This window comes from Canis lupus (genome assembly GCF_048164855.1).
Source record: "Canis lupus baileyi chromosome 4 unlocalized genomic scaffold, mCanLup2.hap1 SUPER_4_unloc_1, whole genome shotgun sequence".
Classification (NCBI taxonomy): Eukaryota; Metazoa; Chordata; class Mammalia; order Carnivora; family Canidae; genus Canis; species Canis lupus.
The window spans coordinates 692,813-718,895 of record NW_027326406.1 but is presented as its reverse complement, the minus strand read 5'-3'; the positions used below and the strand labels follow the sequence as shown (position 1 = coordinate 718,895).

Genomic DNA, 26,083 nt, shown 5'->3' with positions numbered 1-26,083 from the left:
GCACTAATTTCCCCCCTCCCTGCACTAGCTATAAAAATGCATGACTAACAATGTAATTTCAAATTCAAAATTAAGAATACAGTTTAGTCTGTTAAAAGGATGTCCCATTATCAGAAACTGGGAGTTCATGGGTTTATTTTTAAAACAATTAACCTGTAAAAGTATGATGCTTCTTTTGCAGACCCACTCCTATTTACTTAAAACAGGGGGCAGAGGCACAGAAAGAAATTCACCTCAAGAAACTGATAGGCAGAATCAGGGTTTGTAGTATTTTAGATTTTGTATTCAAAATGTGCCTTAAAAACACATCCAAATAAGTCACATGGGCTGCTTAAAACCAGGATACGCAATTTTGGTATAAACTTTACCTACTGTAATATACAACATTGTACATTTTAAAAAATATCTGTGATCATATATAATATAGAAATGCTAATACTTGGTTTGATTCCAGTGATTTTCAAGGTAATTTTGGATTTTAGCACGTAGAAACGTGATGACTACTGAGAATTCAAGTATACTAAAAAAATGAGAATATTTTTGTTACCTTGTTGAATTGTTATGTAAATATTCTGTCCCAATTTTTCCTTCTAACCCATAAAAGAACTAATTTCTTTAAAAATACACATATTAACAATTCCTGTCTTAATATTTTTATTGCTCCTAATTATTTTCAGTTTTCACATTTTTTTTTCTGAATCAGGAATGAATGTAATGTTTCTGGTCTGAGTCTTTGAAGAATATTATATAAATAAAAACTTGTCTTCAAACTTTTGCCTTTAAGATCGCACAATTTAAGAAAATGTAATTACTTTTCTCCCCCAAATAGCTTCTTTACTGAGAACAGCTGTGTGCCTGATTATCAAGAGTGGGAAATAAATCTACCTGTGTCTTTGATCTAGCTTTGTGACTACTATTTCTGTCATGGATGCATGGCTTTCTGTTCAAGAGATCTGACATCATGTGCTCCAATTCCTTCAATGTCCCTGCTTTGAGTGCTTGCCACTTCTTGGAATAGAATTCTGTAACATTACATCTTAAGACTTTCTTCATGACTACTTTAAGTCTAATATCACTTTGATCTAAATTTCCAGTATGGTTCCTTTAATAGGTCAATTAAATACCTATAAAATGAATAAAGAAGCTACTGCACCCTTTTATTTTAGACCTGGCCCACTTGTAACTAAGCAGAATAACATTCCAAGTTCATTTTGATTAAAAACTATGAAAACATGGAAGCTATAGTTTCCATATCATCGACTCTGTCAAGAAGAGAATCAAGGTCATATTAAGACATTAATATAGCTTAATCACATCCAATTTACTTTCTAGGTTAACTAAGTAATATTAAAAGGTGATAATTTTCTTTGAAACTTCTAAGTACAACCTGCATATACATGATTTTGAGAATATATGTTAACTTCGACATACAACTATATTCTAATATAATTATTTTAAACATAAAGAAACGGATCCTTACAAGACCAAAATAACCCACAGGCCATGAGGTTGGTTTTTACTTTTTCCTTTTTTTGTTTAAACAAATGTGCACCACGATGGTTCAACAAATAAGGCAAATGCCGTGAATATGAAAGCTGCAATTTGCAATATATCACATCTAGAACCCAGGGGAGGTGAACAGAGGTGGTAGTCATTCTAATTAAACAGTCAGATGACATCATGACAAGTTGGTTTGCAGCATCAAAACTGTCCATTTAAGTTTCCTTTTTCTTAATGATCAGAGGTCCCACGTTGTCTCCAGTCTCTTCATTGTGTTTTGTGTGAGATCCATCACAGAATGGAAACTAGGAAAAGAGAGAATGTCAATGTCTAATCATAAAATCAGTATTAGCTTGGTAGAGCGGGGGTGATGCTTAATTTACATATTTAACACACAGGATAACTCTTAATAAAAAGATCTTCCTAGACCACATTATACAGGTGCTCTTAAAGAGCATATGTAAAGTATATACACTAAGTATATCCACTAACTTGTGGATAATACACAGATCATTAATTGCATTTCCATTTGTGATATTTGATTGTGGATACTGAATATCTTTTCCATGTTTATATGCTAGTTCCGGTTACATTTCTCTTCTAGTGAACCATGTCCGTTTAGAGCCTAGTTCATTTGTTTAAAATCAATTTGTATATTATTCCTTTCTTGATTACCTTTGTAGCAATTTTTCCCAAGCCTTTTAATTTTGCTTATTTTTTCATATTAACTTCTCCACTTTCATACAAACATGTCAGTGCTTCCCTGTTTAACATTCTTCATGGAGACATCTTTCTCCTAGAAATGTGGTAAATTTTCATTATTTTTCATGATTTCATTTAATATAATTGACATTTTGGGGTCCGGTGGTAGAAAATGTGACAGAAGTAAATTTCTCACAGTGCTTGTCAAGGTGTACTCCAAAGTTGTTAAATCCTAAAATATGTGATTTGGTTTCGCTGTGTTTTAAGAACATATGATTCTTTTGATTTGTAGCATACATTATTATTTAAAAGAAGTTCTGCTATTAAAAAATACTCAAAATTTCCCAAGCTGACTAAACCATAGACACTCTTAACTTTGCAATCTAGTATTTGTGTTCTATACAGCAGACTTTATAACCATGTTTAAAATATGCTTTAGATTAGGGCTAGGTTTCCTTATTCTTGTTAGACCTTTCCTATTTATTCTCTACCTACCTTTATTAAACTTTATTCAAATAGATAAAGTTGAGAATTTTTTTTCCCATGTACTATTAAATTCTTTTGGAATTCTCATTTTCAGGTAGGTCTCATACATACTCTGATACCATTATTTCTGCCTTATATATTTTATAGTTAGCATAATTAAGTATATTTTCATACCTAACTACTTATGCTATATATTATCAATGGTTTTTGCAAGTATATCCTTCCTACTGTTAAATGATAAAGATATGAATTCAACAATGTTTTAGGTGTCTCCTCAGGACTTTACATTTAGAAGGTCCAATTATCAGTATTTTGGTTTTTTTTCCTTCTGTATTTATGTAGTTTATTTCTATTTCACATCAAAGGATGATACCTAGCATCTTTGTTTCATTCTTGATGTCTGAAACGTACCTACACTCTAGAATTTAGAGTTTCATTGTTTGGTATAAGGTACATTATTGCACTGAAGAGGCCTATGTACAAGAGTAAAGTAACAGGAATCTTAGCCTTAGGATTAAAATTGCCTCATTACTCACAGTGAAGGCAGTATGATTTTAGATACCTGAAAATATACAATCTTAAACTTTGACATTAGAAGTGTGTATTCTAAGATTAAAAAAAATATTTGGTTGATGTTAAAGAAATTCAAAAAAAAAAAAAAAAGAAATTCAATTTTAATTTTACTATTTGTATATTATTCCAAGATATAGTAAACTAGTTAAAAATTACAGAAAAAGTCAAGGTACCAGCATGTTTAATGTTTCCAAGTAAATAATCTATTTTGGGGTAGATGGCAACATTAATGCAATATATACAAATAAAGCTTCCATTCTTTCTTTTTTTTTTTTTTTTTTGGTCAATAAGATATGGTACAAAGTAAATTCATGTTTAAAACAGTCCTTGAAAAAAAAAAAAAAACAAGTCCTTGCAACAAAAACATAAAAACATCAACCTAAGCTTTCATTTTTTCTTGGCATGGATGAAGAAAGTGGCCATAACAATGCATAAAAATCAAACTAAAATGTACCCCATAGCAAATAACAGCATTTCAAGGTGACATATGATTAATATATAAACACAGACTATTTTACAGTGAGAATACAAGTTTAGATCGTAAAAGACCTCACTTTTTATAAAAGGCACATATAAAACATGTTACTATACAGTTTTACATATTTAGGTTTTAAATTAAATTTCTGAAAAATGAAGTATTTACAAATTAAAAAGCTTCAAATAACTTTCTGAAAAATGAAGTATTTACAAATTAAAAAGCTTCAAATAACTTACTGAAATAGCATGTTTTACTTATTTATTTAATCTCATTTTGAAAATACTAGAAAAATAATACAGTTTTAAAAATCATTTCCCTCTAAATACAGAATCAAAAACAGGAAAGACATCTATAGAGAAATATACAAAAAACATCTTATAAAAGATTGAGAAAGCCATACATCTAAAATGAGAATATTTTTAAAAAATTTTTATTTATTTATTCATTAGAGACACAGAGAGAGAGAGAGAGAGAGAGAGAGAGAGAGGCAGAGACACAGGAAGAAGGAGAAGCAGGCTCTATGCGGGGAGCCTGATGTGGGACTCCATCCCAGGACTCCAGGATCATGCCCTGAGCCTAAGGCAGGCACTAAACTGCTGACCCACCCAGCGATCCCTGAGAATATACTTTTTATATGATAAACTAGTCTGCCTAAAAACCAAAATTTGCCTGTTTCCTGTTTTAAAAGAAAAAATATTTCTTTAAAAAGCAGTGAATAGTAGATATTGGCCAGTTGTTTAATAAAGGTTCATGCTTTTATAATAAAGCTTTTATGACTTTAAAACATAAATTAAGATTAAAAATCAAAAATCATTTTATTCAGAGACACAGATATCTTTTAATAGAACTTTATTAATCCCAGGAATCATTGATTTAAATCAAATTCCTCTCCCAAACTTCATGTGAAGATTAGGTATTCTCATTGTATTTATTCAATAGAGAGTTCTCACTTTAAGTTAATGAAAAACCAAAACTTTTCTTTTTCAGCCAGGACCAAAATGAGTTATTTCAAGACTGGATTAGCAAATTCTTGAGAATATACTGTATATATTACTGGGATACATTTATTAAAATTAACTCATGATTCTCAAATAAGTGAATGCCAATTAGTTGGCATTAAAATTCAAATGGTAAATTACATAACAATATTTATGTTTTTCAGGAAGTGTCTTGTTCTATTTAACTTTTCCTATGCGAGAAAGAAAATATGTGTATACTTTTAATCGTAACCTAGTAGTTTTAATAATGCAACAAAAACATTACATGTCAAAAACACGAATTATTCTCTTTCATTTAAAATTTTGAAATTTGTTGAACTGTCAAGCAAAGAGCTAAAATTACAAAAAAAATGCAAAGGGTATATTTAATTTAATTCACGTGGTATCAATACTTAAAAAGTAAAACCTAAAGAATCAAAACACTGATGGAAAAAAGTTTAGCTCATTAAGTGGTTCTAAAATCTGTTCTAGGGGCTCCTGGGTGGCTCAATGGTTGAGCGCCTGCCTTTGGACCAGGACATGATCCTGGAGTCCTGGGATTGAGTCCCGGGATCGAGTCCCGCATCAGGCTCCCTGCATGGAGCTTGCTTCTCCCTCTGCCTATGCCTCTGCCTTCTCTCTCTCTGTGTCTCTCATGAATAAATAAATAAAATCTTTAAAATATCTGTTCTTACATGCCAGTGTTTGTTATTAATGAATCCCGGAAAAAAGCTTGAAAATTAAATTGGCTGAATTTCCTAAATGTCCAGAAAATATCTTATATTGGCTAACTAAATTAGAAAACTACAAGTCCCATATTTTTATACGGTTTAGAGAAGGGGCTATAATAAATGATTAGGATTTTAAAAAACCCTAGAGATTCTTGCTTTTCATTTGGAAAGCTAGTTAACATCATCGATCTTCATAAAATACACAAGATTTGTTTCTTTTTAATGGTCCCAATCTCAGGTTGTGATGTTTCTGTTTTCTGGGTATTTGAAGATAAAAATAAGTAAGTGTTCCTGTTTATCTCTTCTATCTGCAACAAATTAAAAAATACATTTATCTTTCTTCTCCAAACTTTGTATTCTTAATGAGTATGGTTTCTATTTCCCAAGGAAGTTGCCTGGTGCTATTTTGACTCACTACCATAAACTGCTCTAAGAAATGGTCTTTTTCTTTGGTTGAGGAAGAAAAGCAGTAAGATTTGACACTACCTGAGAGGACATGACATTTTATTCCATTCTTAGGTACTTACTTTAGTAAAATGTAAGATAGTAGTAAAACATATTAAGAGAAATTAAGATTTTACAAGACTGTCCTTATGTAGATTGGACAAGCTATGTAACCAACACTCTGAATTTTATTTGTATGAAGAAATGGACTCCACGCATCCACTTCCAAACCATTAATAGGATGGAGACTTCTGTGAACACATATACAACCCCCAGAACAAAAACAAGCACACCACTAACAAAACAAACAAACAAAAAAAAATTCAAATCCTAAAGTTGTAAATGAAACAAAATGATTCTATATAGTCTGTTCAGCTGCATTTCATTTCGACTTCAGTTGAGTTCCTGACCGTAACTGGCACACCCTCCCTCTGTTCTTATTTCTTAGCATGCATCCTTCTACTGTCCTTGTTCAAACTCTCTCCTGCCTCCTAACGGCCAACAGACAACTCAGGGGAGTGAGGGTAGGCTGGGAATCTAGCAAGACTATGTTGCATACTTTTCCCTCTGACATCAAAGTTCTATTTTCTTATTTCGAAAATAAGGCTCTCTCTTCCTTCCTAAGTTTCACATTTGTGCTCTTACTCTCATTTCCTTCTACCTCTTTCAAGACATCACAGTCTCAAATAGTATCTTTCCCTGCAGTCACTTCTCTATTGCCTCTTTTCTTTCTCCTGTCACATATGGATAGCCCTCTTGTGAAATACTGTGAAATAGGCCAGTTTCTGAAACAGCAGAGGGCATAAGGGGTGGGGTGGGGAGAGGGGAGGACAAATGAGGTAAAATTTTTTTAAAGATTTTATTTATTCATGAGAGACACAGATAGGAGAGAGAAAGAGAGAGAGAGAGACAGAGACAGAGACAGGTAGAGGGAGAAGTAGGCTCCATGCAGGGAGCCTGACGTGGGACTCAAACCCGGGTCTCCAAGATCACACCCTGGGCCAAAGGTGGCGCTAAACTGCTGAGCCACCTGGGCTGCCCCCAAATCTTAAGGTAAATCTTAAAATGTAATTTCTGCACACTGTTAAGAAATGATTCATTAGGCCTGGAAAGACCACTCAAAAATGTTAGACCCACATAATGGGCTACTAGTGATTGTACCCTTAGAATGAATTAGAACTGAATTAAAATTTCTATCACATGTAGCTTTTTTCAAGATAAGTAGAAAGGTGTTTTCATTTTGTCATATTAGAAACACAACTGGTTTGTCTGAGAAAAAAATTACTGAATATGAACTCAATAGAGACATCTAATCAAAGGCATTAATTGCAAATCTTCTGTGATCTTGCATGTAAGTGTGTGAGCTGGCACCACTGTGATAACCTTAGGTATCTCAGGAATGTGGGGTTTCCAAAAATATCTGAAGAATAAAAACATCCATTAATATGAATAATATTCAAAGTGAACTCTTAATTGATTCATGTGGGAATAAAAAGTTCCTAAGATTCAGTGAAAATTCAAAACCGACAAATCCTAGATGCAAAGAGGATCACTAACAGCATAAAAGATGAGCTTAAAATAAGAGAGAAAATGGGAAATAAAAAGACTGGTCTGGCATTCCTTTCCTCGAAATCTACCTAGGGGAAATGACCATCTCTAGTTTACCCATCTGGAAACTCTAAACTGTATGATGAAAAAGTAATCCCAGAATGTTTTGTTGAATTATAAAGTCTAATAAACATTTAAATCACTAGTTGGTGTGCGCTTGTGGTTCTTCCTGAAATACTTAAGATCTTAGTCCTCATAATTTCCTATTTGCTTTATTGACCTCTACTTTACCCTCTGGAAGAACCCAACCAAAACAAACACCCTTTATTTGACCCCAAATCTATGCTTTAAAGTTCACTCAAGCAGTCATCTTATTTCTTTCCCTTTCCATTCACTGCCATGTTTACTAAAATTTTGACATATACTCAAACTTCTTAGCATTTCTTTATTAATAATTCATACTTTAACCCACTTAGACATAGCTTCTATTCTAATTATTCTGTTGAAATGACACTAAAAGGTCAATGGCCTAAATGTGTAATCCAACTTTTTAAATAATATTCACTTAGGTGTCTCTGCACAAGCCAATGTTCACAGCCAAATCTTTGAAACTTTCTCATTTCCACTGTGAAACTGTGATATTCTTGGTTTTCTTTTGACTCTGGCTCAATTCATCTCCTTTTTGACTCATTCCTCTTTCCAAAATGTAAGTAATTCACTAAGATTTCATACTTAGCCCTTGATTTTTATCTGCATCAAGAATCTGTTGCATTCTTATGTTTGACTCATCAGTTTTGCTGATCTCTATCTTCAACCCTGATGTCTCAGCCTTAGACTCACATTTCAGATTATCTGCTGGACATTTCCATTCAAACATCACCTCAAAATTCCTTTGGAATTGAATTCCTGGTCACTGTCCTAGAAAGTCAGCTTTTCTTCTTGCAGTCCTATTTCTGTTAATAGTACCATCTTTCTAATAACACGTTTAGATACTTTAACGAGTTTCAGTTTTTTTCCGCCAATCTCCCTCATAAATCAGTCAGTACATTTGGCTTATCCTTCCCTCAAAATGTTTCTTGTATCTGTTCATTTTTATCCATCCCTAGAGCTATCACTCTGGGGTAAGCATCATAACTTTGTCTAAAAACCCAACAAGAAGCTCCCCAATGTCTGGAGGCACAAACCCCACACACAGATACCCAAGATGCTCCTTAATTTGAACTTATACCTCAGGGGATGGAAGAGCAATGACCAGACTAGATTCTTCACTGATCTCAACCTTACTCACAAGGGTCCTTTCCTATAGATTTTGAGAAAGAGTTCCCCAAACTTGCTAGTTTATTCAAATACCAACAAATTTTCCAGGGGCAATTTAACTCCCATGTATATCTGTATGCCTTCCCAGAAAATTCTAGCCCACACTGTAAGCTTTTTCTTTTATTTTAAGCACCTGTACTGAGTCTACTGTACAGATCTATGATACCTGCTATTTTACTATTTAACTTTTCTCATGCATATATAGTAGACATTATATGATCATTGACTAAAGAACTACCAAAATGACTTAAACATTCTTGAATCTCTAAAGGTATTGTTTTGTATATTTTGATGAGCAACAGGAGGGGACACCTACCACGGGCATAAATTTTAAAAAGCAAACCAGGTCTAGTCTACAGAATATTACTGAAGAGTATTTTCTAGTGCCGCTACTAGTACTTACAAATAATCCCACATACCAAATGAACAGTGTTCTTTTTAAGTTACAACTTGTAATGGGGCTATTAATTTTGGTTCACATTCTATATGTTCATCAAGCAGCTTCAGATATAATGACATTATCTAAGCACTAGATCACTAGATTATACAATATTGTTATATTGGGGAAGGGAGTTAGAATACATTTTCCAGGAGCACCTGGGTGGCTCACTGATTGAGCATCTCTGCCTTTGGCTCAGGTCATGATCCTGAGGTCCTGGGATCTAGTCCCACATCAGGCTATCCATGGGGAGCCTGCCTCTCCCTCTAGCTATGTCTCTGCCTCTCTGTGTCTCTCATGAGTAAATAAATAAAATCTTAAAAAAAAAAAAAAAAAGAATACACTTTCCAGTACCTAGTATGTAACTTCTTCCTGATTTGTGATAATGGCTTTCCACTGTGGGAAGAGGTGGTCCCTGACATGTGCTTTCAGAAACATAACTTTTATTGTCCTTTTTTAAATGTGTTATAGTGTCATCTTTGGTGAAATCCATTTTATTTAAATGCTAATAGTGGCCGTACATACAGTATATTGACCATGTATCTCACAATATATGAGAAATTCTGAAATCATTCAATGTATGAAGCTTTTCAAGATGACCTTAGGAAAGCATTTTACTATCTTTAGGTCACTAGCTGTCATCACTGTCTAAAAGTTGCCTAAAAGCTGCAGGTATCACAGATGACAGCTCCAAAAGGAACTCGATGAAATGTTATCACAAAAGAAGATTTTAAAAACCCCATTATGTATTTAACTATAGGAGCTATAGCTTAAAGAAAGCTTAGATACAGGGTCAATATATCAAGGGTAGTTTTCCAAATTTCTCTTGAATTTTCTAAAACTTGTCCTAGAATCCAGGAGCTTGAAAGCTCACGAAAAGAATTTCCCTTCTGTTTCTCTTTATGTTTTAGGCTGCATACACTCTTTCCTGGGATACTGGAAGCAACGATCCATTTGGAGAGAAAATCCTAAGAATAAATAAGGGATTTTTTTCCCTTCTTGGCCAAAAACACAGTTATGTTCACCTGAACTCAATAAGGGAATAATGGAATTTTACTGCACAGTAGTTAATACATTTTAGGAACGATATTCCTGAAGAGTCCATGTAAAACAGAGAAGAACAGGATGCGTTAAAGAAAAGGGGCACCTGGCTGGCTCAGTCAGTGGAGCGTGCAACTCTTAACCTCAGGGTTGTGAGATTAAGATGGGCACAGAGACTACTTTAAAAAAAAAAAAAAAAAGAAAAAGAAAAGAAAGAAAAGGAGGGAAGGGGGAGAAGGAGGAGGAAGAGGAGGAGGTATCCTAATAATATCTGGTGATACATTTTTGATAGAATAGTTTAAAAAGAAATATTAAATTAAAGATGGAACTAACATAAAAGACTTGTTTTCCTCACCTTTTTGGACCTCCAACAACGACAGTACACAGCTTTATCTCCCAAATCCTCCATGTCATAAGCATGTACTATCTTGGGATTGTCTTTCTGGATGTGAAGGTTTACCATAGATTTGTTGCGATGATCTTTAACATAAAACCTTCTGTAAGCTAGATAACCAATTGCAGCTGTCCCAGCAGCAATAGTAACTGCTGCGATCCATTCAACTACAGCAGAAAAGAAAAACAGGAATAATTATCAAAACCAAAATATACACTAATAATGTGTATTTTTACTAACATGAATGTTCAGGAAATCCAGTTTTTGAGTTAAGCATTCTAATAGTCAAAGGTTTTTACTGTTAACAAAATAATCACAACACGATGGTATTAACAATTTCTTGTTAAGACTTTCCCCAGCCTTTACTGAGGCAACTGTGTATTTTCTATTGAATGACGATGGCTCAGTTAAGATAGAGAGGGAAACAAAATTATTTTATAGATGGAAAAGGAAAAACAATGCTTAATAATTTTTAAAGTGTTCACAAATAGATTTAAAGTAACATGTAAGCTTGCAGATACCTATTGCTTAAAAAAAAAAACAAACAAACCTTGATACATAAAAAATTCAGATTACAAAGACTCCCCGCACCCAAATAATCAGGAGGTGATTATGTTGGCAGACTCATCAGAGTTCATTTAAATAGAAGGTCCTTTGTTGATTTTAAAATGCATAACCACAAATAGAATTGGTATCCGAAGAAAAAACAAAAAAAGGACGAATAAAGTCACTTTTAATATTAAACATTCAAAGAAATATATCCAGCAGGATTCTAGGCTTCAAAGTCATTCAAAAGTTTTTTGTTTTTTAGATTTCAAAGTGCTTTCTCATTGGAATAAAAATTAGAATGCATTAATTCATTTCATAGAAAATATTAATATAATTACAGTTATATTCTCACTTAATAAATTCTAAATTTCCAATATCCACCAGTGGATGATGATTTGAATTCCCTACAAACTTCATTTTAAATTTCATGACCTTTTTCTACTCAATTATTTACTTGACTAACAGGCCATCTATTTATTTTTTGCACGTTGCTTTTCAAGGAGCCCTTAGAAACCCAAGCACTTAACTACCCCAGTTCCACAGAATGTTGGAGAGAAGAAAGTTCTGCATAGTCTGGTTAGCCTCAGCCTCAGAAGAGAGTTGTCTATTCCCAGCATGGAGTGAACTGCAGGAAGAAGTTGAACAAGGGTCAGGATAAACACACTGGACTGCTTCCCAGCACTTCCTGAGTCAGATCTTCATAGTGTTTGAAATAAGTTCCCAGACTATCAAATAAAGCCCTAGAGAGATAAGTACAAAAAACACATTCCAAGGACAAATAAAAACATATAATGAATAATTATCTGTACAGCTTATTTGCACTATTGAGTCAAATTTCTTATTGCACTAATGTGATTAATAAACCTTCCTAATAATGTCCTACATTAAATTGGAACTCATTTTTTAAAAAATTATTTTATTTTTAAAGATTTTATTTATTTACTCATGAGAGACACAGAGAGAGAGAGAGAGAGAGAGAGAGAAAGAGGCAGAGACACAGGCAGAGGGAGAAGCAGGCTCCATGTAGGGTGCCTTATGTGGGACTGGATCCCAGGTCTCCAAGATCACACCCTGGGCTGAAGGCGGCGCTAAACCGCTGAGCCACCCAGGCCTGCCCTGGAGCTCATTTTTACAGAACTGTAATGGGAAGAAGCAACCATTCTTACAGTTCTTTTTATCTTGGATCTTCTCTTTTAATTTATTTAGTTTTTATTAAACATTTCTAATTAGCACTTTCCTTGGGTTCTATTTTCAATCACAGTATTTTTCTCTACAAGATAATTTATTTTCCTTCCCACATTTCCATTCCTCCTTGCTAAAATACTCTAAAATAAACATTAACATTATGTCCTTCACAGGTGCTGCATGACTGAGAAAACAAGTTAATAAGTTATTTGACAGCTTCAAACCTTTGGACTCATTGAAGAATGTTTTTAACTACACATTTTGTGTAGATTTGTCTTGAATTTTAGTACTGTTTCATGATATTACACTGTAGCAATTCCAAGCAGGGCTGAAACTTTGCTCTGATTTCTAACTTGGTTCATGATATTTCTTTTTGATGTATTATTTACCATGGAACTCCCTTGAGAAAGTACTCTCTACATCAGGAGGTATAGCAATCTGTTTCTAAGCTAATGGAAATCCACTCTGAAGAGCTAATGTACCTATTACAAAATGGGATAAAATATTGTTTTGCATAGTATACATTCAGTTATATTTGCTAAATATTATCTGTAGCATAAATTCAAAAGGAGGAAATATCCCAAAGGAGTAAAATAACACAATTCCCTAAATACTGTTAATTTTAGTTACACCCTACTTTTTAGGTGAATTGTGAAGTAATCTCTTAACAGATTTGCTTTAATAGTGCCTACATATTACAAAAAGGCCTGAAATCCAAAGAGCTAACATTGGTTAAGATTAATTTGTCTCACAACATAAAAAGGGAATCTTTTAGGAATTTCTACCTAAAACTCATGATAGACCAAATGAATCTTTCTTAGCCATCAAAACAGTCTTCTATTCTCTTTTCTCATATTAGTCACTGAATCCGTATGGTGACTCTTTTTTTAAACCTTTACCTCCCTAGAATTTTTGACAGTGGAATAAATGGCAGAATAAATAACACAGAAAAGAAGAAATAGCATATGAAAGAAAAGGAAATTGACTCTAGATGTTACTGAAAAGTAGCAGCCCCATGGAGAATCAAAACACAAACTGTAACCCTACTCCCTAACAAGGGTCACTTATGACACTATATAAATGTCATAATACCATATGTGTGCTAGAAAAATGGATTTGCATTTGCTCCAATGGATTGTTTAGAATCAAAGAGCTAGGCAAATTCTTAAGAATTTCCATTATTCCCCCCTTCCCAAAACCGAATTCTCTAATCTCACTAGAGACAAATGTAAAAAGTTCCCAGAATAAGAAATATGTTGCTGTTTTATCATTTCATCATTATAGGCTGAATCAGTTTTTTCTGGCAAAAAGCTGTGGATGCCACCGGCAACTCTAGGGAAAAGAAGGAAAAGGAAACTATGTAGAGACGGGCAAGAATGATGATGGATTTAAAAGTTAACAATTAGAGAAAGAATTGAAAACCCAAGAAAATAAATAAAAACAATAAAACCCAAGTGACATTTAGTTCTTGATAGTGGATATATTCTATTAAGAATAAACACAATCTCAGAAGCAAAAAAAGACTTTACCAAAAACCAATTTTTAAGGACATTGCAATTAGCACCTTTCAGACACTTTCTGAACTGGAGTCCAGAAAAATCCTGAGCACTACTTCTACCTCTTCTGGTTTTACCCTCACTTCCCTTCTCCGTAGACATCTCTCGAGGCAAAGTACTCCTAGTTAGATCAAACCCCACCCTGCCCAATCTTGCTTAACAGTGCTTTCTATCTATACAAATACAATGAATAAACCAATATGAAAAACAAAATGCAGAAAATACATTTCTAAATAATTCTTCTCATTCTCACTCCTTCCTTGATCTACTCTTGTATAATACTGGTTTGTATAACATATTACTGTTTTTTTCTCAGAATTTTTCAGAGATTGAAAACAATCTCTTGTTCGTAACCCATTCTTCAGCTTTTCTCTACCGTGGAAATTATTTTGCTTTAATTTAGACCAAGATCTCACCCTGTTTCTGTTCCTTTAGCCCCTTTTCTGTTCAAAATGGTCCTCTCCTGCCCAGTGTCAACTGTCACAGAATCAGAAGGTTCTTTCCTTTTCAGGAGAGGGGGAGGGGAGCTATGTGTAAATCTTTCTCATCCTTAGGTCTCTCCCATAGATTGACAGGCTGTGCCTGGTAATGATTTTTTTTTCTTAAGGCCTCGCATACAGGTGGTGTTCAAGGTTAGCTGAGTAAAAAGAAATAACAGATTACTAATTCGAATTTGTAACTACCTCTGTCCATTTTACCATCACATTGCTCTTATAACATATGACTTATCTTTGGCCTCATCTTAACCTACTGTATCACATGTGAGACTTAAAACATTTCTTCAGATTAAAAATAAAACTTTATTATGGAACATTTTAGACATATACAGGGATTACTATAATGAACTCTCATTTACCCTCACTGAGCCCCAACAAGGATCAACTCACTGCCAATCCTGTTTCATCTATGGTCCCTAATGTCATTTAATATTTATTTATCATTTATAACCCGAAAGAGCAGATTCAATGAGTTTGAGAGGTTGGTACCTCTAAAAGGAGCAAGACATATAGTAAACTTCCTAAAAGTCATATACTGTGCATGAGTCACTAGAGACAGAGGATTCCATAGTAGTGAAAGATGCTTGAAGTTAGAAACTATATTAAACTAGTATCAGATATTAAATAAAAAATACGTTGGGCATAAGTACATTGATTATTCCTCAATAAGGGAAAAGCAAAGTTGGTATCGCCTATCCAAAGGGTATCAAGAACCATCTCACTGAATAAGATTTCTAGATTTCAATTCCAATCACTTATCCCCAATGCCTCTCCCAAGTTCCTGTCCTGGCCTAATCCCCATTAATTTTACTTATAACCTACAACCGATTATTTTTCTTCTGAATATAAACAAGAATTCTGCATAGATACACACTCTTATTTTTCATTTAACATATCCTTACAAAGTGCATACCACTGGCCAATACTATTTTAAGCCCTTAATAATTATTAATCTATTTAGTTGAGAAGAGACATCTTCTTAATTTATCTTCCCCAAATTCAAAGATCAAAAATTTAGATTTTTTTAGTGTGGCTTAAAAATCGAGAACAATTTGAGATCTAACCATTACAAGGTGGATTACCAATACATTATCTGTCCCTACTTTGCCACACTACTGTATTTGAGGAAGAAGGTAAGAAGGTGCTGGATAAAGAGATTTACAAAGGTTTCAGTAACAACCTTTACACTTTTAGGTGAAATAAAGAGTATTTACTTCTCATAACAAAGTTGAGTACTTCAAGTTTAAGCTGAGAACCCTCTTCTCTGGCAACTTCCTATCCCTTAGAAAACAGCAAGCTAGTGGGAAAGTCACCTTTGGATTCCCCTATGGTTAGATTAAAAACAAAACAAAACAAAAACACCACAAACTCCTCTTTATTGCAAGAAAGATTAGTCAGCAGGTAGTGTTAAGAAGTCGTAGGGTTCACCTACCTCACATTTCACAATATGACTCCACATTTAAAAACATTTGTTGGAGTTTTTCAGCCCATATCATGTTAAGTGCTAATTTTCTTCCTACAAAATTACTAGTGGCTCAAGTCACATGAGTATCTTATTTTACACAACAGTCTTATTCCTGAGAAAACACAGGTTTGGGTTTTTAAACAAAACAAAACAAAATTGCTCTCTATTTTAACTGCACCAAGGTACCTCTATTTAAAGGACTCTCAAGATGAGCATCCTTTGAAATAAGTTTTGCAAATAATCACCTCCTATATACTTCATTAGTAACTTAAAAATGTCATGGGTTATCATCCTAACTCTGCCAGGTAACTTTTGGCAACAGATGCGGATTTCTCTAATTTAAAGAATGGATTACAAAATTGGGTCTCATGTTAACAAGGGGCCTTTACAGAACCTGGCACTCCAGATGCTCAATATTTACCAAAAGAATCAACAGGGCTCTTTTCAATTAACTTCTGGACAATCTCTTTACATTTACTTAACTGCTGTTACAGGTAATCAAATCATGAAGTGTGGGGTTTAGTAGGGCAGAAAGATCACATGTATCACGTAGCTGGTGCACAATATTATATTAACAGTTATACCACTACCAAGAATTGTTATAAAGTGAGGCTCTACATTAATCGACTTCTAGAAAGTCTCTTAATTTTAATTGGACCTGTTTCCAAACGCTAGACTAGCGCAAAGGAAGTGAGGCTAAGAAAGCTGAGAGCTCAAAGCTCTGTTTTCAATCCTCTCTCCTGGACTACTGCCATAGAGTGCCAGATGCCAGAGGGATTTAAAAAAAAAAAAAAAATACTGGGAAAACCGAAGACCTCGGATTAGGTTTTTTCCCCTAAAAAAAAAAAGTGTAAAACTAAAATGCGATTAGTCACGCATTGCTCCAGGGTTGCAAGAAATTGATGGTCTGATTCCACGGTGATTTAAACTTGAGGAGAGGGCGCAGTTAAAAACAAAAACAAAAAACCTTTCCTCTTCTCCAAGCTCTGTGATCTAAAAACACAGAGGTGTCTCAAAGGAGAACAAGAACAAAAGCTAGCGGCGGGACCATTAGATTTTAAGATATGGCTAGTTACGGAAACGTCGTCCAGACTTGGGTAGATGTCTCCATGGCCCCCATGCCACTTGTGCCTGGAGAGATCACCAATCCATGCCCACATCGCTCCCTTTCCCCGTTCCGCCCAGAGAGCCTGCAGGCCCGCCTTGCGCTTGCCCTTCTACATCTCAAGGTTACAGGACTGACGGGCTCGCAGGGCAACGGTAACTAATATCCCAGAGAGGAGCCTGAGGAAGCTGCAACCGGTGCGCAGGCCTCCAGCCTCACCCGCTCCCAGGCCCCACTTCACCTCGTACGCTGGAAGTCAGAGTCATGGCGCCGTCGCTTGCAAGGTGTGTGTGCACAGGACACTAAAGCACAAACAGGCTCTCGCGGAGGGCCGGAGTCAAGGTGCGAGAAACGTCCTACGCGCACCGACTCCAGGCCGCTACGGCGCAGGCGCCGCGGCTGGCCGTAAGCACGTGTGTATTGCACCCCAGCTGATGCTGAGCATGCGCGGAGCTGCGTCCCAGTCTTAAAGAAGTCTTGAGACTGGATTTTGACAGCCGCAAAAGTGGGGAGGAGGAAGAGACCCAGAGAGGTAGCAACTGAGTATGCGCAATCGTAAGGGGCGGAGTCTTGGAACCTGGGGCAGCGCTTTGAGAATAGAGATTCTAGGCCAGATTTTAAGTCTCTCCCAGGAGTGCAGGTTTCTAAGGGTAAAAACAGGTGCTGATATAACACTTGACATAATCAGGTATCTAAGATTTTATCCACAGCTTTCTTGCTCAGTTCGGTAGCTGCAAGGCCACGTCCCGTTTTCATATAAAATGCCAGTGGCAGACACACAGATATCAATTGTGGAGTACTATTTCAGAACCTCATCTCGCTCCCGGTATACATCACTCCCCGCTTTTGAGCCAGTTATCTATTGAGGACCATGGAATCTGCGCTAAGGGCTGAACAGGAGAGAAACAAAGCGGCTCTTTTTTTTTTTTTTTTTCAAATGTACTCAAAAAAGAAACTAAGATTATTTTTTATCTTCTACAGTCGGAAATTGTCGATTACAAAATACTTTACTAATGCGGTTTGCGGGCCCCAATTTGGGGGGCGGCGTTAGAATTAAAGGGTGTTTTGAAGGTGAGTCTTCTAAGAAGCTGCCTGTTTTTACTTCTTGTTTCTATGCGAGGTGGGAGTTGATTGCAGTTAAAGGATGGGCTCGCAAGCCACGCTTGGCACTACGGCCTTCCAACTCTCAACACGTGACCAATTTTGCTCCTCACAACTGGAAGCCCCTGGAGTCTTTGAGCCGGACCCCAGGAAACGCTGAAACGCCCCCTGAATGAATGAAGCTACAGTAACCCTGCTGGCATTGTAAAGCCAGCTTAGGGGCGGGGGTGAAAAACAGCGCGAGCGCGCGGGCCCCATCCGGTAGCCTTCAGCAACCGCGGGCCGCGCCGAGCTCCCGCCTCGCTGCAGGGGGTCCCGTCGGGCAGCCTCTGGGCATGCTCTGTAGCGGCGGCGGCCGCGGGTCGCGCAGTCGGAAGCTCGCAGCTGCGGCGGCGGTGCAGGCGGCGCTGACGCGCGCGGCAGCTGAGGGGACTGGAGGACGGCGGGAGGGGGCGGGGGCGCAGGAGGTGGGGCCGCCGTCGCCGTCAGGGCCCCAGGGAGCGTGGGGCGCCGCTGCCGCTGCTCCTCGCCCCGGTTCCGTCTCCAAGGCTGCGCCGGGAACAGTGGCCGCAGCGGCAGAGCAGCGGGAGTCGGGAGCCGCGCTCCGCCGTGAGTTGGGCAGGGGAGTGCCCGCGCCTCCGCGGCGTCATGGGCCCCCTTCCCGGGCCTCAGCGGGCACCAGCCGCGGGAACCCCCGGGCCTCCTCGCGGCCGAGCCTGAGCGACCCCCGGGTTCTTCGGCGCCCCCCTCCCTCCGCCCTATTTTTTTCCTGCTCTAGCTGTGGCCACAGCTTCAGCTCTCCGTTATGGCAACGGAGCCACCATCCCCCCTCCGACTCGAGGCGCCCGGCCCCCCAGAAATACGGACCCCACCGGTGAGCGAAGCCCCCCCAGAGGGCACCTCGAAGCCGGCAGGCGGCAGGCTCTGCTTCCTCAACGGCTGCGTGCCCCTCTCGCATCAGGTGGCCGGGCACATGTACGGGAAGGACAAAGTGGGTAAGTGGGGGTGGCGTGGGGCTCGCCGCTCCCCTTCCGCCTCTGCCAGCCCCCGGCCGGCCGAGGCAGCTTGGCGCTCGCGGGCCGGGCTGGACTCCCCTCCAGTCTGTGCACAGCTCCCCAGGCCTCTTCCGCGGTCCCCAGAGCTTCAGGACCCTTGCTGCAGGAGCTCGAAAGAGGGGAGATTTCTAGGGTAGGGGGCGTCAGGCCAGCAGCAGAGGTGGCGGGGACAGAAGGGCTTGGTCTCCCTAGGAGGGTGGATGTTGATTGGAGACGGCGTTGTTAGTTGAAAAATAGGAACTTCATTTTTACTGGACGGGGAAGTAAATTTTCCCCTGAGCACAAGGTCTGTTTATTATAGGCGGGTAGCTATTGCACAAGACACGGAATGAAATGCAGATGATGCTAATCTAGTGCTTCTCTTCTGTGTGCAGCTGCATAGCTGGAGGGGAAGAAAAAACATGGTGCTTATTTTATTTATTTATTTATTTATTTACACACTTATTTATTGGGAACGCTTGTCTCGGCTTATCCAGTAGCCTTCTTCTCCCTGTCCCCTTGAGAGGTTTTTCTGGTATCTCTTGGGTTTCTCAGCAGGCGTGGTTCCCATAGTGCAGAAACTCGAATTCATGGTAGGAAATATACCCTGTTGTTGTACTTGAAAGGTACACAGTTAAAACATTCAGATATTCTTGATGATCTTTTTAAGACTGCCATTCCAAAGCACAATACCAAACCTATCGCAGGTGATTCTCTTGGTGATACACTGGTTCTCTGGGCCGTGATTACTTGAGGAATCTGATATATGAGTATTTGAGTAGTGCAGATCATAGACTTGGAAACCACTGGATACAATTTGGTTTATGCTAGTAAAGTGATTCCAGTTTAGGGTAGTGAAATAATACGTTTTTAGATGAGTAACTGAGGCCAAGCCTGGTTAAATGACAAGCCTGAAGTCACACAGCTACTGTGTGTTAGAATCGGGAAACCAAGGGTCCTGCCTTAGAGCACTTTATTTTTTCACTGTGCAGATAACTCATCAAACAGGATTTTTCAAAATGGATGAATATTTGTTTGAATGTATGCATGTTATTCCCCAAAGAGCAACTTTTCTTACTGCTTTATCTTTACCTACCTTTCTTTTTCTCTTGGTGAAAGTTAGGTGTTAATGATGATGTCATGCATTGTGCTTTTGTCCCCACTGAATTGTACGTTCTTTGAAGTTAGAAACCAGATCTTTTTATCCTCAGGCTTGTACAGGGATTGGGGCTTAGTTCAACTGGGAAATGTTGAAAGAGTGAAAATTGACAATTCTTTTAGTATACACGGGCAAGGAAACAAATATAGTTCTGAAGGTGCTTAGGTGAGATGTAAGGAAACAAAGTTCTTAAGATGCTTAGCACAGACACATAATTGTGTGTGGCTCTTCGGCTAATGAAAGTTTGAGAGTAATTATGGAATTCCTGTTCATAGATTTATATATTGCATACCATTGATTTATTTTAATGAATTGTAATGATACTATTCCTTTAGTATTTTAGAAGCCTAAAAAAATTTTCCATAAGGGTCCTTAGAGATCGACTTGTGTGCAAAGGAAGATAGATTAAAAAAATCCCAGCATAAACATGCTCTCAATGGTGATTGTCGTTTAAGAGTGCAACCACTGCTTATCAAAGTATGTACTAGTGAGCCTATTCAGTGTATTCACAAATGTACTCTAAATGTGACTTTAAACATATTGCAAAGAGTGGCTGAGTTAATTTGTCACCCAAATTACCTAATTTACCAAGTAGTTGAGATTCTAAAGAGTCCTTAATTTTACTTATTGCATTCAATTTAAAATAAACTTCAAGAAAATTTGTAAGATACTCTTGACTAGGGATTGTCTTTGTATTACTGATACACAATTTTGCAAACATACTGTGCTAGCAACCTAATAAATATTTTGTTGAATTTAATTCATAGTTATTTATACAACCTAGCATATATTGTTAAGGAAAGGACACCTGAATGATAATCTTACCTGTTTATAAAGTGAATAACAAGATGGTCAGTAATTCAAAGTTCAAGAATTTATTATGTTTCTCTACTGTCATAAATCACTTACAGTTGTAAAGTACATTGTGTAGATTATACTTTGGTTTGGCTGTCAACTGAAATTCTCAGAATAAAGTTTCTTAAAGACATTGTGTGTATATTTGTTTTGCTTTTTAAAGTTTTTGTTACTGTCATTAAGTAAGGATTTTTCAATTTAGGACTCATAAATTACCTGTTTCCAAAAAGAAGTTGTTGGCTTTGTTAAATTAAAAATGAAAACACATGGAACCAGTTGTACAAAGGTACTTGGACATAATAACATCTTGTTATAGTTAAATAATAAGAATATGTTATAGTTCTGCTATCAGAGTTATATTTTATGTTCTTCACTAAAATATTTCAATCTTATTTCTAAGAATAAAAAGTGTTATTTTAAGATTGTAAAAGTAGTACATGATCTTTTAGGAAAAAAATTCAAACACCTACTCTCCATTTCCCAGAGGTAGTCACTGGTAAACTACTGCTGGTGCATTCTTTCAGGTTTTTGTTTCTGAGCACTTATGTAAACACACGAACAGAACTCTAATTTTTTGTACAACTGGATATATCAACAACTTTTTTTGTTTTCATTGTATACTATGTAGTATATCCATATTTTTGTGTTCATAATACACTTCATTCTTTTAAAAAACTGTTATATTCTGTAGTGTGGATGTATCATAATTTATTCTTCAAATGGTAGGTTTTTATATTTTCACTATTTTTTTGCAATTATAAATAATGTATTAAACATTTTTGTACATTATAGTATACCTTACACATTGTGCAACATTTTCTGTAGGGAGATTTCACAAAAGTGTAATTGCTATCAATTTAAATTCCCAAGCTCACCAAAGTTAGCATGAAATCCTTTTTCTGTTTTAGTATTTAACATGTTTTATTTTTTTCAAAAGTCATTAAAGTTTCAAACAAATAGTTTAAATCTGGTATTTGTTTCCTGATCCAACTAAAGATCTCGAAATGAAGTAGTCTATGGGTAAAAGAAGGATTTAAACTGGTATTGTCTATTTTGGTTTATGGTCTATTTTATTAGATATGTTCTGAAACTAATTGACTTAAAATAATTTCAAGCTTACAGAAAAGTTACAAGGATAATACGGTGAACTTAACATTTTGTGGAATTTCTTTATGTATTCTTTATTTGGAGGGAACTATTTGAGAAGAGGTTGCATTTATTTTGCCCCTTTACAGAGCAATACTTTGGTGTGTGCTTCTGTAATCACAGCATATTTATCAAATATGGGAAATTAAACAGTGATACAATGCTTTAATCTATAATCCATATTCTAATTTTGTCAGTTCCAGTAATGTCTTTTATCATATTTTTTTTCTCAGTCCAGGATTTAATTCAAGATTATATATTGCATTTAGTTGTCACGTCTCTTAGAATCTTAATTCGTAACAGTTCCTCAGCCTTTATCTTTTATGACATTGTCATTTTTTAAGAGTACAGGCTAGTTATTTGATGAAATGTTCTTTAGTTTGGATTTCTGATGGGTTGTTATAAGATCCAGGCGATACCTTTCTGACTGAAATATTATACAAGTGTGTTCTTAAGGGGTCACATCTGGAGGCCTACAATGTCTATATGCCCATTATTAGTAATATTAATTTGATCATCTGGTCCAGTGTGGTCTGGCTTCTCCAGTATGTAGTTAATATTTTTCCCTTTGCAACCAGTAAGCTGTTTGTGGAGAGACACTTTGAGATCATGCACATATCCAGATCCTTATCACACTTCACCCCTAGATTGCATATATATTGATAATTTTTCCCTGAAGCAATCTTTACTCTGAAAGTTGAAAAATTGTGACTTTCCTAATTCTGTCACTTTATTTTAACAGCATTCTAAGAAATAGCCCTCCCTTCACTCCTATATATGTATGTGTTTTTTTTACTAATAGTTTGGACTCATGGATTCTTATTTTGTAGTGTTATTACCCATTATAGAACATTTATTTTGCTGTTCAAATTGTCCTAGATTTGGTGAGTGGGAGCATTTCCTTCCTTTCTGTCACACGTTATTTTAGATTTATACTTTCCTTTCCCAATTCTAGAATCAGCAATTTCTCTCAGGAGCCCTGGTTCATTTTCAGTGGGAAATGGTATTTTGAAACCAAGATCTGGGTGTTGGATGTACTCATTCCCTTTGGACTGTTACTGCTTCCTGGCCTTTTAAAAGAACTTAACTGAGAAGAATGTATAAATATTTAGAAATCATAATTTCATATTGATATTTCTGATTTCATTCCAGTACCACAGAGTTCTTTCTTTTCTTCCCCTCCTGATTCTAAATTTGTATTTCCCATCTACCTCAGTGAGAACCCTGGCTCTTGACATTGTTAATGGGTGTTTTTTGGTTTGGGTTTTTTGGTTTGTTTGTTTTGCTTGATCCTATAACTTTCAGAATTTGTATGCCCATACTACTGCAGGAAACAAACCTAGAATTAAGAATTCAGAATGAGATTCCCTTATTTTAAGGGTATATAGTTGGAAACTCTTCAAAAGCTATTTGGGTTAGGGATTTTTGTTTTTTTGTGTGATTTTTTTTTAACCCTTCTCTAAGGTAATATTATTTATTTGAAATATAGTTGGATTCCTTTGTGTTTAAATTCAGTTCCTTCCCTTCATTTTTATTTAATTTATGTTTTTGAATGCTTCCAAAATTAACATGCTTTGAAAAGTCAGATGTATCAGAAGTGTCACTCCATTCTCTGTCACTCCATTCATTTTCAGCATCCTTTGTAGGTATCCCATTCCATTGTTTTCTCATTTATCCTCGCTCAGATCTATATAAATTTTCACATCTTTCTTTTTGACACAAAAAGTAGTATGCTATATTTACTTTTTTGCACTTCATATTTTAAATTTAATGTATCTTAGAAATCAGTAGTATCGGTTTGAAGAGTGCTTTATCCTTTTTAACAGCTCAGTTGTACTCCATTGTGCATATATACTCCACTTTTTTGGCAGTCAGTTCCTGGATTTGTTTTTGGACTTGTATTTATTTTCATCGATTAATTTATCATAGCAGTAATATCTGATTATCTTAATTCACTGAAGAATTGAGTCTTGATGTATGGTACAGTAAGCATCCTGTTTTCTTTTTTGAGATTGTCTTGATGATTTCTGGTCCTTTGCATTTTCATGTAGATTTTAAATCAACTTGTAATTTTTCCCAAGAAAAGGTAAGATTTTTGTGTCTGCTTTGAGTCTATAGGGTGCTTTGGTAAAAATTGATTTCTTGATAATACTTGTATCTTCCAATACATGAACATAGTAGATCTTTCCATTTATTTAGGCCTTCTTAAATTTCTCTTATAGTTTTCAATGTAGAGGTCTTACACAGCATTCCCTAAATATTTGATGCTACTGTAAATTGTATTGCTTTTTAAAATAATTTTTATTTTGGAAAAATTTCAAAGTTGTAAGAATAGTATAATCAGCTAATGTGTATAATTCATGTAGGTTTTACCTATTAATATTTTGCCACATTTGCTTTATCACTTTCTGCACTTGATTTTGCAGAACCATTTAAGATTAAATTGCAGACATCATGACCCCTTTCCTCTAAATAATTAAGTAATGCCTAAAAATGAGAACATTTTCTTACCTAACCATGGTTGCTGTTCTTTCAGCATATTGAACTAAGAAATACATAATTTCGTATTTTTAAAAATTTGGGCTCATACTTAATCTATAATTTAAACCTAATACCACAGGGTTGTTGTTTACCTTCCTCTGTTCTGTATTTATATACCCCTTCTTTCTCATTGAGAATTCTTACCCAAAACATCAATATACTTGCTCATATTGAAATATTTAAAACCAATTTTGCATTCCTGGAATAAGTCCAGTGGTTATGATAAATTATCCTGTATACATTGCTGGATTAGGTTTACATTAAAGATTTTTATCACTGTGTTCATTTGAGATAATTATCTATAATTTTCCTTTAAGTCTTTGTTGGGGTTTTTAAAAGGATGATGGTTTCATAAAATTAGTGGGGAAATAAATAAATAAATAAATGTTCCCCACTTTTCTGTTTTCTGAAAAAATTTGTTAAGAGTGCTATTATTATCTTTTTTTCTGTAAATGTGTAATAGAATTTACTATTGAACCATTCTGGCCTACAGTTGTCTCAAGATATTTAAAATTATGAATTCAATGTTCTTCATAGACATAGGGCAATTCAGATTTTCCTTTTTTTTTTTTTTTTTTTTTTAAGATTTTGTTTATTCATGAGAGACACAGAGACAGAGGGAAAAGGAGGAGCCCTGTGGGGAGCCTGAGGTGGGACTTGATACCAGGACCCTGGGATTAAGCCCTGAGCCAAAGGCAGATGCTCAACCAGGCATCCCAGATTTTCTACTTCTTTTAATTATGTCTAAAGGAATTTATTCATTTTATTTAAGTTGGATTTATTGAAATGGGTTCATAATTATCTTATGGCTTTAATGCTTATAGGATTTAACATGATAATCCCATCTTTCACTTCTTCCTAATAATGGTAATTTATGTTTTTACCTTGATCCATCTAGATAGAGTTTTATCAGTTTTATTGATCTCAGAGAATCTTTTTCATTGATTTTTTCCCCTCTGTTGTCCATTCTTATTTTCATTGTTTTGTTTTTGTTTTTATTTGCTCCTATCTTTCCACTTATTTTGGGTTAATATATTAATTTTTTCTAGCATCTTAAGTTGAAACTTTTTTTTTTTACTTTCTAATATAACCATTTAAAACTACTCATTTTCCTCTAGGTACTAAGCAGTTTCTTTGAGTACATTTCACAGATTTTATTATGTTTTCATTATCATTTAGTTAAAATGTTTTTTAATTTCCCATGTGAATTTTGATCTGTGGATTAATTACAAGTGTGTTTACTTCTCATCTATTTGATAT

At 35.9% G+C, this 26,083-nt stretch overlaps 2 protein-coding genes across 4 annotated transcripts in view; one reads left to right on the top strand and one right to left on the bottom strand.

Moving 5' to 3' along the window:
* Positions 1 to 1,509: 1,509 nt before the first annotated feature.
* Positions 1,510 to 17,508, bottom strand: CISD1 (CDGSH iron sulfur domain 1). 3 transcript variants are annotated; one of them, XM_072818816.1, is made up of 4 exons: positions 14,337 to 14,448; positions 11,710 to 11,919; positions 10,592 to 10,797; positions 1,510 to 1,805 (listed from the first exon to the last, which is right to left on the bottom strand). In XM_072818816.1, exons 2-4 carry the CDS (start codon positions 11,747 to 11,749, stop codon positions 1,716 to 1,718), a joined length of 336 nt encoding a protein of 111 aa, XP_072674917.1. In that variant the 5' UTR covers positions 11,750 to 11,919; positions 14,337 to 14,448; the 3' UTR covers positions 1,510 to 1,715. The 3 variants fall into 3 exon arrangements, with proteins under 3 accessions (XP_072674917.1, XP_072674918.1, XP_072674919.1); XM_072818817.1 differs by lacking the exon at positions 14,337 to 14,448 and adding an exon at positions 13,582 to 13,669 and having other exon boundaries at positions 11,710 to 11,804; XM_072818818.1 differs by lacking the exons at positions 11,710 to 11,919; positions 14,337 to 14,448 and adding an exon at positions 17,229 to 17,508.
* A 1,039-nt stretch (positions 17,509 to 18,547) lies between these two features.
* The window catches only part of IPMK (inositol polyphosphate multikinase), a 60,754-nt gene continuing 53,218 nt past the window's right edge, over positions 18,548 to 26,083 (top strand). The window contains exon 1 of the mRNA XM_072818815.1: positions 18,548 to 19,083. Coding sequence (XP_072674916.1) covers positions 18,894 to 19,083 — 190 coding nt within the window. The 5' untranslated portion in view covers positions 18,548 to 18,893. The remainder of the gene's footprint in view (positions 19,084 to 26,083) is intronic.